General features: G+C 34.0%; 2 protein-coding genes across 6 annotated transcripts in view; both read left to right on the top strand.

Moving 5' to 3' along the window:
• Positions 1-4,689, top strand: part of LOC111465989 (FAD synthase-like) — a 6,607-nt gene extending 1,918 nt beyond the window's left edge. The window contains exons 3-17 of one of the 3 annotated variants that reach the window (XM_023110511.1): positions 113-158; positions 241-398; positions 489-606; positions 755-837; positions 1,034-1,093; positions 1,236-1,484; positions 1,851-1,947; positions 2,217-2,267; positions 2,359-2,439; positions 2,543-2,614; positions 2,683-2,745; positions 2,910-3,062; positions 3,952-4,009; positions 4,083-4,135; positions 4,225-4,689. In XM_023110511.1, coding sequence (XP_022966279.1) covers positions 113-158; positions 241-398; positions 489-606; positions 755-837; positions 1,034-1,093; positions 1,236-1,484; positions 1,851-1,947; positions 2,217-2,267; positions 2,359-2,439; positions 2,543-2,614; positions 2,683-2,745; positions 2,910-3,062; positions 3,952-4,009; positions 4,083-4,135; positions 4,225-4,320 — 1,438 coding nt within the window. In that variant the 3' untranslated portion in view covers positions 4,321-4,689. Of the gene's footprint in view, positions 1-109; positions 159-240; positions 399-488; positions 607-754; positions 838-1,033; positions 1,094-1,235; positions 1,485-1,850; positions 1,948-2,216; positions 2,268-2,358; positions 2,440-2,542; positions 2,615-2,682; positions 2,762-2,909; positions 3,063-3,951; positions 4,010-4,082; positions 4,136-4,224 lie in introns of those variants that run through there. The other 2 variants (XM_023110510.1, XR_002714311.1) reach the window with 2 other exon arrangements.
• A 7,154-nt stretch (positions 4,690-11,843) lies between these two features.
• LOC111465935 overlaps positions 11,844-12,204 on the top strand; it is a 5,308-nt gene continuing 4,947 nt past the window's right edge. For all 3 annotated transcript variants that reach the window (XM_023110411.1, XM_023110409.1, XM_023110410.1), the window contains exon 1: positions 11,844-12,046. The gene's annotated coding sequence lies outside the window, so the exon portion shown is untranslated. The remainder of the gene's footprint in view (positions 12,047-12,204) is intronic.

The following is a 12,204-nucleotide window of genomic DNA, read 5'->3' as shown; positions in this document are numbered from 1 at the left end:
TTTTTTTTTTTTTTTTTTTTTTTTTTTTTTTTTTTTTTTTTTTTTTTTTTTTTTTTTTTTTTTTTTTTTTTTTTTGCATGTTATAACATATTGGAACTTGCATTACCAGCAGGACTGAAGAGGTCGCCTTCAGTTTCAATGGTGGAAAAGATTCGACTGTAAGCTTTGATGTCTAATTCTCTATTTATCTAACTGGTTCCTTTTTCCTTCATTGGTTACAATGGCAAATTGAATGTGCAGGTTTTACTGCACATTCTTCGAGCTGCCTTTTTCCTGCACAAGGAGGAAGAAGGATGTTCTGTTGATGGACTCGAGAAATTTCCTATTCGAATAATATATTTTGAAAGTCCTTCTGCTTTCCCTGAAATTAACTCATTTACTTATGATATGGCAACTAAGTAAGAGAAACACCTTTAATTTCACTTTAGGGAATTGAACGTATAGGTCACTTTTAGCTAACTGCTAATCAACTCTTTCTTACATAACAGTTATGGCTTGGTAATGGATATCATCCAGACAGATTTCAAATCTGGCTTGGAGGCTCTATTAAAAAATAGACCGATCAGAGCTATTTTCCTGGGTGTTCGCATTGGGGATCCTACTGCGGTATTGTTCGTGCTCTTTCTCATTAAACTATACATTTCATAGTGGCTATTTAATTTTGTACCACTTATTTCAAGTTCTAATAAGGCCAATTTGAAATAAAGATGCCTTGATTTGTCTTTCATATTCTTTTCCCCCACAAAATAAACAGGTTGGCCAAGAACAGTTTTCCCCTAGTTCACCTGGATGGCCACCATTTATGAGAGTGAATCCTATTTTGGATTGGTCGTATAGGTGTGGTTGTTACTATATGCTCCTTTACTTATTTATATATTTTTAGTATTGTTCCCAGCCTAACTTTTCTATAGTTGACTCCTCAATCTATGAGGATAATGGCGATGTGCAGAACGTACACTTTTCAACGTAATAGTTGCTTTTCTACTATGACTATTGGTTATTTTTCTCCTCATTCTCCTCTTCTTCTTCTCAGAGATGTATGGGCATTCATATTAACTTGCAAGGTCCAGTACTGCAGTCTTTATGATCAAGGGTAATGATACCAAGCAAATACAGAATGATAGTTATTGTGCTTGCTGTTGTAGCTGAAGGGTTTTGTTTGTTTGTGATGCCATTACTCTTTTCGTATCTTTCCGTTGATATTAAAAGTTATTTATTTCGTTTTTATTTTATAGATATACTTCAATTGGGAGTATACATGATACACTTCCAAATGCGTTGTTGTGCATTAGTAATTCCTCTGGAAGCAAGGAAAAATTTAGACCCGCATACTTGCTTTCAGATGGAAGATCTGAACGAGCTGGGCGTGCAAAAAGGTTTTCACCTTCCGTGCCAAATCCTAAAAGTAATGGTGCGAGCAATATGGATTTACAGAAACAAAGCATGCTCACTGCTTCGGTCATAGGTGTTGGAGATGAAATCCTGTAAGTCTCGTTTGTACTGCGTTATAATATTATGTATTTGTTTTTTGAGTATGTTTATTTTTGTTTGTAAATATATTTGGAAGTAAACCTTTGTAATTGTTATAATGAACCTCAACCAACCCTATAACCTTTGACTCGTTTTTTTTCATCCCACTGTTTTGAAATCATGTTCTCAAACGGATTACTTTTGTGGTTTTTCAACTTGGGATATTCATGTCATGTTTTGTGATTTATGTTCCTCATTTTTATATGATCCATCATATGTTTCATTCTTAGAAATATAAAACCAAGTGCAGTTTCGTTTTGAAGATTATTGACTATTTTTGTTGAAGCCTTTCCTTGTTCTTTATCCGCCCCATAGCTCAGCTTCGGCACTGTTAAGGATCAATTGGGACTCTCACTGCGTAGAAAGGTGCATTCTATTGGTTGGTCTATATCACATACTTCTATAGTTCGGAATGATGTAAGCTTCTACAACAACAAAGTTTCAACTCTTGGTTAATTAGCTACCCTGCTTGAAGTATTATTCATTGTATGTAATGACGTACTTTTTAAGATTGAAGACATTACGTTTCAAATGGTACTAAATTTAAGTTGCTGTGTATGTATAGGCATACACGAATTTCTGTTTTAGAAAAAGATGGATTTCATGAGCTCTCGAACCTATTTGTAATTTCTCAAATAGAAAAGAGGATCGACCTTTGTTAATCTTTCATCCTTTGCTTGTATCAGATAGATTCCGTTGCTGAAGAAGTGGAGTTACGAAGGTCATCCAATGAGATGGTAAACACTCATCTTGGTTTGGGTTTATGAAATATTGTCATGGAATTATTTGATGCATCTAGACTGTGCTTTTAATCGCTGATTAGTGCAGGTGTTCATATATGGAGGAGTAGGTCCATTGTTTTCGGATGCAACTTTAGGAGGTATTGCGAAGGCATTTGGCGTTCGACTGGTGCGTTGTTTTATTTCTTTAACAATTTTGAATTGGGATAGTTGAATAGAAATTAAATTAGATAATTGGTAATCAAGATATGCTTGTCCTGAAACTTTAATAGGCTCCTGATGAAGAGTTTGAAGAATACCTCAGACATCTTATAGGGGAGCATTGTACTGGTGATCGAAATGAGGTAATTTCGATCCGAACATAGATGTCTAGGTTTAGTTCTCTTGTGATAAACTGGTGTTTTCTTTTCAGATGGCTCAATTGCCTGAAGGGATCACCGAATTATTGCATCACGAAAAGTTGTCGGTCCTGTTGGTATGGTTGGATGAATGTGTGTGGGGTTTTTTTTCCTCTCATTAATTGTACAAGACACAATTCGTCTTTGGTTCTGTTGAATTACCTTAAATGTGAATCTCTCTGATATAATTTCTGCAGTGTTGTTTCTTCATATCAGTAGTTAACTATTCTCTCTCTTGTAGATCAAGTGTCACAACGTCATAGTTCTTACTGCAACAAACATAATGGAACTGGATTTGCAGTGGGATTGTTTGATTGAATTGACGAGAACTGGTGACCTCTTCCCCTTACTGGAACCATATAAATCCAAGCACTTGACCACAAAACTTTCAGATGTATGTATCAAATTTTCCTTTTCTTTCCACGCTGCTGCTGTTTTGGCCATATTCTATTATGAGTTATTGTTGCCTCAAATCTATCTTATAACATCAATATTCCCAGCAGATATTGTTCTCTTTGGGTTTTCCTTTATGAGCTTCCCTTCAAGGTTTTAAAACGTGCCTGTTAGGGAGAAGTTTCCACAACCTTATAAGGAATGTTTCGTTCTTCTCTCCAACCAATGTGAGATCTCACAATCCACCCCTTGAGGGCCTAGCATCCTCGCTGACACACTGCCCGATGACTAGCTCTGATACCATTTATAACAGCTCAAGTCCACCACCAACAGATATTGTCCTCTTTAGGCTTCCCCTTTTGGGCTTCCCATCAAGGTTTTAAAACACGTTTGCTAGGGAGAGGTTTCCAGACTCTTATAAGGAATGTTTCGTTCTCCTCTCCAACCAACGTGGGATCTCACCATTAATACCTAGTATCTTAAGTATTGAAAAACCTTTTATTGCAATGAAGTCTAGAGATGTCATAATGGTTGGTAATTGGTTTTAGTTTGTAAGATTTTGGATCTGTTAGATAGAACCCACTCGAGACACCTCGGTAGACTGCAGCATTAGACATGAAGTACAGATCCTGTTTCTTCATAGGATGTTTGGAATAACTAGGACATGGCATATGGCATATAGATGATGTTCACACTGTTATCATCATTCCATCAATCATGTTTTTCTATTAAAAAAATGTTGAAACATAGAATAATGTCGATTTTGTATATAACCGTCTGAGTCCCGGTTTCATTCCATTTGATCGAACAGAGATTTCATGCATTTTTTCTTTGCAACCAATTTACTGGTTCCATTAGTGTCCAACTCTCCATATTTTCTTTTAATACAGGTAGAAATTGCTCCATCTCTGGCTAAACTATGTCTTGAATTCCCAGATTTACACATTGGTGAGTCTTTCAACTAGTTTAAACCAAATATCTTCTGCAATCTCATTCTAACCATTTCCTTTGTTCTGTCAAGGATGTTATCGAGAATCGAGATCTGGGCCAATTATTATAAGTTTCCGAGGGAAGGTACTAACTAGTAGTCTCCTCTGCTCTTAAAAAATCTCTCTACGAACGAAATCAAACGAAATCGTAACATTTTGCTAGTTTCGTTTCAGAATGAAGAAAGAAACCAGTTAGCTACAGAAGCCTTGAGCAAGAAGTTCCAACCCGGGGCATTCTCTGAAATCAACTTACAGTCTCCAGAAACCTGAAGGCTAAAATTTTGAAAGCTGCAATCAAGCAAATAGCAGCAGGCATTACCAATATCGCACAGGAAACCAGAAGCAAACAAAGGTTTAATGTGTAAGCGGAATGAAGTTGACTAGGATTTCGAAAACTGGAAGGAGAGAAGATCAACGAAGAGCTCGGGATCGTGACCGTGCAAAGTCATGGAAGACGAAGGAACTATCCAATTTACAGCCATTGACTTATATGATAAAAATGGCAACTCATTATTATTTTCTGGGCAGGAGGGAATGTAAAACAGCCCAATATTGGAGTTTGAATGATGTTACTATCATCCTATGATTTGTTCCAACATACAAAATAATTTTTTATGGGTTAAAAATTTGAACTTTTGACCTTTTTGTGTACGGTCATGAATAGGGCTAGGGCTGGACTACCAAATGTGGAGAAGAGGTGAGTTTGGATCGATCAGCCTCAACCTCGGGTCGTATCTGACCCTATGCTCGGGCTCATGACGAGCACGTCCTGCATGCCCCCCGTTCATGCATTTTAATACAACTAAATCTTCTGTGCTAACTTAAATATGGGAGATGATTTCTTTTTTGTTTTGCAAGCCACTTTCTCCCCATCCTTATTGTTGACTAGTGATCGAGGCCAAATCGAACAATAATTAAGATTAATTAAGGTCCACTCGTGGCTAAGTTGGGTAAAATTCAAAACTATTATACTTGAACTGTATATAGTTGATATACATGAAGATCATATTCAAGTAATAAATATACATGAAGATTATATTCGAGTAGTAACCTAAATAATTTATTCTTATAACACAATTCATATTCAAGTAATAACTTAGATCTATTCTTATAACACAATTGATACGAACACTTTATAATTTTTAAAAATTATAAATCTATTAGTCGAGAAAATTAACATTTTACAAAAAAGGATCATATACTCATAATACTGTTTGATTTTAATATGAAAGGAATAGAGAAATTAGGTAACAGCATGAATACATATGTACATTTTTTAATCATGAACTTTGCTCCCTTGACTGAATTTAATTTTCATGATTAACTAAATGATGAACAGTAGTTGAAATTTCGCACTAGAAAGAGGAAGTGAAAATGCATTGTAATTTGGTTAATTTATTTTTATCATTTTGTCAAGTTGTAACAAATAAGTTCAACATCAAAATTCAAGTTTAAGAAGAGAGACAAAAAAAAATGAAGAACGAGAAGAAGAACAAATTGGTGCCGTTGGTCTCCTAACTAAATTAAAGGAATCAGTAACCAATTAAGCAATCAGTGAATTTGTTATATTCATAGTTCATCAAAAACTTTCCATAAACAACGACAGGTTTGAACCTCGTGGAAATTAGAGAAGAAGAAGAAGAAGAAGAATTTATTATTCGGTAATTCTAACGGCCGATTCTGAAAATTTTCCAAAATCAAACACACTTCCCCTTGGCTTATAAATCAAAATTAAAATCGAATTCAAAATGAAAAAACACTTTCCAAAAACGACGACAGGTTGGAACCACAATTTGAACCTCGTGGAAATTAGTAGAAGAAGAAAATTTTCCTAATCGGTAATTCTAACGGCCGATTCTTAAAATTTTCCATAATCAAACACACTTCCTCTTAGCTTATAAATCAACAATCAACAATCAAAAACTCACTTACAAATCAGTGCCAAACTCGATCCTCAGAATGTCTTTCGTTACCTCTAGACCGATCCAGTATCGTATTTACGGCTACACATCCGCCGCTTCCGGCGAGCAACCCTATCAAGTTCTGCAACTCCAACTGCGCTATTTCCGCCGTGATATCTCTGTTTCTCCGCTCTCCGGAGTTACGTACCTTCAAGAAACTGCACCGATTCCACTGAGGAATCTTCTGTTCCCGCTCCGTCTACAGGAACTCCATGATCCGGTGTTCCTCCAGGTCTACGTCGCACAGTTGCTGTCCTTACTCAACGTCCGCTCCCCCGTACGCGAAGTCATTGCTGAGCGCATCGTGTCGTACACCATCCTAGTGGCCGGCGGAAACAGAGAGACGAGTTTCCACACGGTCTTGGAGCTCGATTACATCCGACTGATCACCTGGATGGAAGAAAACCACGGATTGTTCCAGGGATGGAGCAATGGCAATGCAATGGGGGAGGAGACGGCGATTCTGGAAGAAGCTCAGCCGGTGACGGAGAAAGTGGAAGAGAATGGGGAAGAGATGGGGGATTGCAGTATCTGTTTGGAAGAACTGAATGGGAATGGCGAAGGGAAGAAGAGGGAGGAGGTGATAAGGATGCAATGCGGGCATGTGTATCATGAGTCATGCATCTTCAACTGGCTTCACCATAACAGTTCATGCCCCTTGTGCAGAGCCCCATTGTGAAATTCTTCATTTTTTGTGGGTCTCATTTTAATTACTCATTTTTTGAGGGGCTCATTTGCAATTACTCTGCTTACACGTGTATGCCCCCACTGCTACTTGTAGCATCATTAACACTAATAACACTAATTCTTTTTTTTGGAAATTCCTTTGCATGTTCGATAAATATTTTTTTCCATTTTTTTATTTTAAAATTTGAATTTATAAATACTACTTCTTATAAAAATATTTAATTTGTTATTTTCTTTTTATCATTATTTTAAAACTTAAAATTATTACTTTTTTTATCTAACTAAAAGTTTAATTATTTCTTTAAAATGTTATAATTATTGTAATATAATTGTGAAAATAAATACAAATTTTCTAAAAGGAGGTCAGAGATCAAACAATTAATCCTCTAATAATTATTTTTAAAGAAAAAGAAATAAATGTCCTTTTTAGGATCTAGCAAATAGCATTTGGAAAATCCAAACAATATGTCGATTTCAAATATTGATATCAATCATCTACGGGCTTCATTGTCGGTGGCCTACCTCGAGCTCGTTCACATATTTGTGGCAGGTAAATTCCCATTCTACCCCTACTTCGTGATTTTTTATTTTCTTTTTTGTCACCATCAAAACTTAGATTGAATTATTTCTAAGTTAGCTTTTGAAAAGTAGGTTAGAATTACTGAGTTTAATTTGATTTCGATGTTTTTAATCGTTTTAAATTAATCTATATTAATTGAGTTTAATTTCAATTTGGACTTTATACCGATAATGTAGTTTAGTCCAGGGTTACAAATTGCCCCTATTGTTGTGATTTCAATTTAAATGAATACGTTAGCTAGCGGCTATGTTAGAAAGTTTGAGTTGAATATATATATACATACGCGATGATTCATAATTTAACCTAAATTAAAGTCTAAATTTTATAATTTAACCTTAAAAATAAGAAAGTTAATCAAATGAGATGTATAGGGATGTTCATTTACCATGCAAGCCAGAGACGCGTGTGGGCCCTCCACGAATGAAGTGAAGAAAGTGAATAATCTTCGTTTAAATGTTGAATATATATATATATATAGCAAATACCTTACTCCTTACGAAAAACACTTCTCGATAAGTGTAGACTCCGATGTGACTTGATTTGCAGTTCACTCTCACATCAGAGGAGTAAGGCACCATCCATTGTGTACCAATACCGAAGGCTTAGTGGAACTTCCTTCGGTGACTGCTACAGCAGCGGCGAGTAAGGGAAACTGCTTATTAAGTCTTGCAATAAAAGCTCTTCCCAATGTGTAGAGGCGACACAGGGAAACAGCTTATTAAGTCTTGCTCTATCCTATCTTATCCTCTTTTTGTCCTATCAGGTTTTTGCCCTATCCGGTTTTTGCAATTTCTGTATAATACTGCCGTGCTAATTACCCTCATCCCTTATCAGGAGTTTGTCCTATCCTGTTTTTGCAATTTCTGTATAATACTGCAGTGCTAATTACCCTCATACCTTATCAGAAGTAGGAAAGGCTAAGGCAATGCCTATTACCCACATACCTTCAGAGGATTAACCCATCTTTCACAATGGGTTGAACAGAAAAATTAAATTGCCTTAGTTCAGTTTTAATTTAATTTATTAATATATATATATATATATATATATATAAAATATGCTAATTTATAATATTTGAAATTATTAGTTTGATAATTTTTTTGATAATTTGAGGTTAGTAAAAGTAAATTGAATTTAAAGCAAATTAGTATAAAAAATGCATATAAGCATTTAATTCTAAATATTTTTTTATCTCAATTTTGTTGGGAAAGAAAAAACAAAGTGAATAATAGAAATTTGGGTTTCTCACGTGCCACTTGCCTCACTTTCGGATACAAGATTAGATGTCGTCACGTGAATATCACGTGCATTGCTCAATTCATGTATGATTCATGTATGAACCTGATTCATTTGATTCATCTGTTACATGAGTATGATTCATATATAAACGTTAATATTATTATTCTTATAAATAAATATATATAAAAAAAATGAGCGGATAGAAAATCAAGAATATATTCTGTATTAAGTTTAAAAAACCACACCAATGATATAATATTATCCACTTTGAGCATAAGCTCTCTTGGCTTTGCTTTAGGCTTCTCAAAAGGCCTCATACCAATGAAGTTAGTATTCCTCACTTATAAATCCATTATCATTCTCTAAATTAGTCGATGTGGGACTTTCATCATCCAACACTGATAATGATACTCCAACATATATATATATATATTATATTTTAAATAAATTAAGTTTTAAAACATGGAAATAAATAAATAAATAATATTTATAAGGCTTAGAATTATGTATTTATTTTAAAGTCTACAATTTGCATAGGATGCTGTTATTTTCAGCCACAGTCTGTCAGTCTCCTTTCTGTCCACCAAATTCCAAGTGTGACAGCCTGCATTCAACTCTTCCATAATAATAATAATAATAATAATAATAATAATAATAATAATGATGATGTTATTAATCATCTTATTATAAAACGATCTTATAGACTTATTCGTTTCGAACACAAGTCTTAAAATAAAACGACGTAAATATTTAAACTAAACTAAAATAAAATAAAGGAAAATTGTTAAAAGAGTAATGACGTATACTAACCTAACGCCTAAAACAATGAATGCAACTACTCTATGTAGATTTCATGGTCTTTAAGTATGATACTACCGTTCACTGTGCACGAGTGTCTTACTTTTACCTGAAAAGTGACCACTGATAGGGTTAGAGAATGCAAACACAAACAACATGAATGAGACCTATCATTTACAATTGTATTCTCTTATGTGACTTTTCTATCTAGGTCATTAGATGTGTGTTTACTACTCTACACACGACCCATACGTGCGAATATGAATCTACCAAGCAGTTCGCACACCCCCTAGGCCTTGTGCTACTAGGGCTAGCGTCTCTGGTGCTGTTGTCGAACACCCGAAAGAAATAGTGACCGTTGTAGCATCATGATAAACTTGATGATCATTTTTCTTTTCGTAACGTACACTTATGTACTCATCATAAGGTAAATTATCATGATGCATGTGATATGCCCTCATTTATATTGTAGCCTTCAAAACATGTTTCGAGGGTTGTGCGTTGTATCAAAACATTTCATCGCATGTCATATATGTCAAACAACATTACATATCATATTTTTTTTTCATTTATCTCTCTTCCCGAGACCTTCCAACTCCATTTTCCCGTCGTTTCTTCATTCAGATCTCAACTACTATGAGTCCCTATTGGCTTGCCTTACCCTCCCACAATGCTATGGTGACTCGTATGTACGTACACAATGTGACTGTCTTTATATCTCAGTTTACAAAAATGGTAAGTTTGCCGACAACGAAGAAAAAAAAAAAGGATGACGTGAACGTGAGTATCTTACTGTGGGTAGGCTTGGAGTCGTTGGCTGGTCACCACTCAGTGTGTCTCGCTCCCATAATGTACTAAACCTGAATTTTCCAATATCGTCGGTAGTTCAATCCAATGAAGATTTGTTCGTCTGTCGTTGCTTTCTCTCAGTATCTCACGTTCTCTGACAACACGAAAGCATTTAGTGGCAGAGTGAGGTTGATGGTGGTTTTAAAGGAAAAGAGAACGACTAAGTCGTGCGAGTAGTTCGTGGCCCTCGCTAGAAATCATGAGATTTCCGATAAGATTTGACAATTCCGCGATTTTTTTTTTAATCCAATCTTGAGAATAAGATGACTAAAAAAAACTTTTAATAGATAAAAATAAATAAATAAAATCCCATTTATGAAAATAAATTTTTAGGTAAGAGAGGTTTCTTTTAAGTTACAATAAATACTCCAAATTTTACTTATTTAATTACGTTTCCTCCAAACCCCTTATTTATTTATTTTACAAATTATTGCAATAAGTCTTGCAAAAAGATTGCTTAAGCAAGCAATAACGTAAAATCTAAATTAAAAAATGTAATTCTTAATTCTTTTTAATTAAAATGTGAATTTCTATATTCTATCGGTAAAGATATAAGAAATTGGACTGAAAATCGACTAAGTATACAAGTCTAAAGACCAAGAAGCGAATATGAAAAAGTCCAATTGAGTCTGAAAGACCGACCACCGTGAGCAATGGTCAAGGTTTAAACCCTCGAGATCAACCCCAAGACCAACATAGGGGTTGACCACAACCGTTGAGGTCGACTCCTACGAAAGCTTGTCAAAGGTAGTATAGTCAATCCCAACAGAGGGTAGTTGTTGGTCAAGAAGTTTTTGGTTCGAGTCTTGACCACAATCCACCCAGATCCATTTAAGAAACAATTTGATTTATTTCTATATATATATATTTTAAAATTTTATATTATAAATAATTTTATTTTAAAAAGGGGTTGGATAATAAATAATAAAGAATAAAATGAATAAAAGAGAAACTATATTCTTAAACCAAATTTCCCTATTAGCATTAAATTTGAACAAAATAATAAAATAAGTAAATGTATATATAAAAATTAAAAAATAAGAGTATAATAAAATGAATATACTATTTATTTTACCTTTTAAACAAATAAATTTATTGGATAAGAAAATATTTATTAATTTCAAATATATTACTATTTTCTTTAGGACTTTATATTACTATTGGACATGATTCATCACGTTCCCCATGTGAGAATCCAAATTCTTTTTTTATTATTATTAAAACAATATTTAAGTAAAATAGACTATTAAAATATTATTAACTAAATAAAAAGAAATATTATTATTAATTTAATCTAATTAAAAAAAAAAATAATAATAATATGAATTTAAAATATTATATATATATATTTTTTATGGATGATTGAATTTTCCAATGGTCAATTTTTTTTTTTTTTTTTGGGAATATTCTTATAAAATATACCTAAAATGGCCAAAAATCATTTTTTTTTAATTTAGAAAGAAAATTAAAAAATGGTGGAAATTTATTTATTTCGTATCTACACATAAAAATTTGGTCATTAATTAGCGAAAATGATAGTTTCGTAAATAAAACGAGAAACAATGACGGTTGTTAGTGGTATATTGGTAATACTACCAACAACGCGTAGAGCAACCGGCTAATTCCGGTGACTTCCCGATCACCGACAAACTCAAAACAAACAAAACTTACTCATTAGAGAAACTTCAGTGACAGCCATTTTTTAAACCTTCCATTGCTTCTCTCATCATCATCGCTCGCTTCCTCATGCTTTCAAGAACCGCCTGAGAGTTTCGACTTCGACTGTGTTGCTTTTCTGTGTACAATCACGAGATGAATGTTCCATTGATTCTTCGTTTATTCGATCTCTGAATCTGCGCTGCTTTCTGGAGGTGATTCACTGGTGAGTTGAGTTCAGTCGAGTCGAGTTCCTTTTTTCGTTTTCTGTTGATTTCTTTTCCTGTGTTTTTGGTTTGCTAATGGCATTCCTCTGCATCTGGTAGTTTTTTTTTTTTTTTTTTTTTTTTTTTTTTTTTTTTTTTTTTTTTTTTTTTTTTTTTT

This window comes from Cucurbita maxima, unplaced genomic scaffold, assembly GCF_002738345.1.
Source record: "Cucurbita maxima cultivar Rimu unplaced genomic scaffold, Cmax_1.0 Cma_Scf00030, whole genome shotgun sequence".
Taxonomy (NCBI): Eukaryota; Viridiplantae; Streptophyta; class Magnoliopsida; order Cucurbitales; family Cucurbitaceae; genus Cucurbita; species Cucurbita maxima.
The sequence above is the reverse complement of the archived record's forward strand: the minus strand, read 5'-3'. Positions and strand labels throughout refer to the sequence as shown.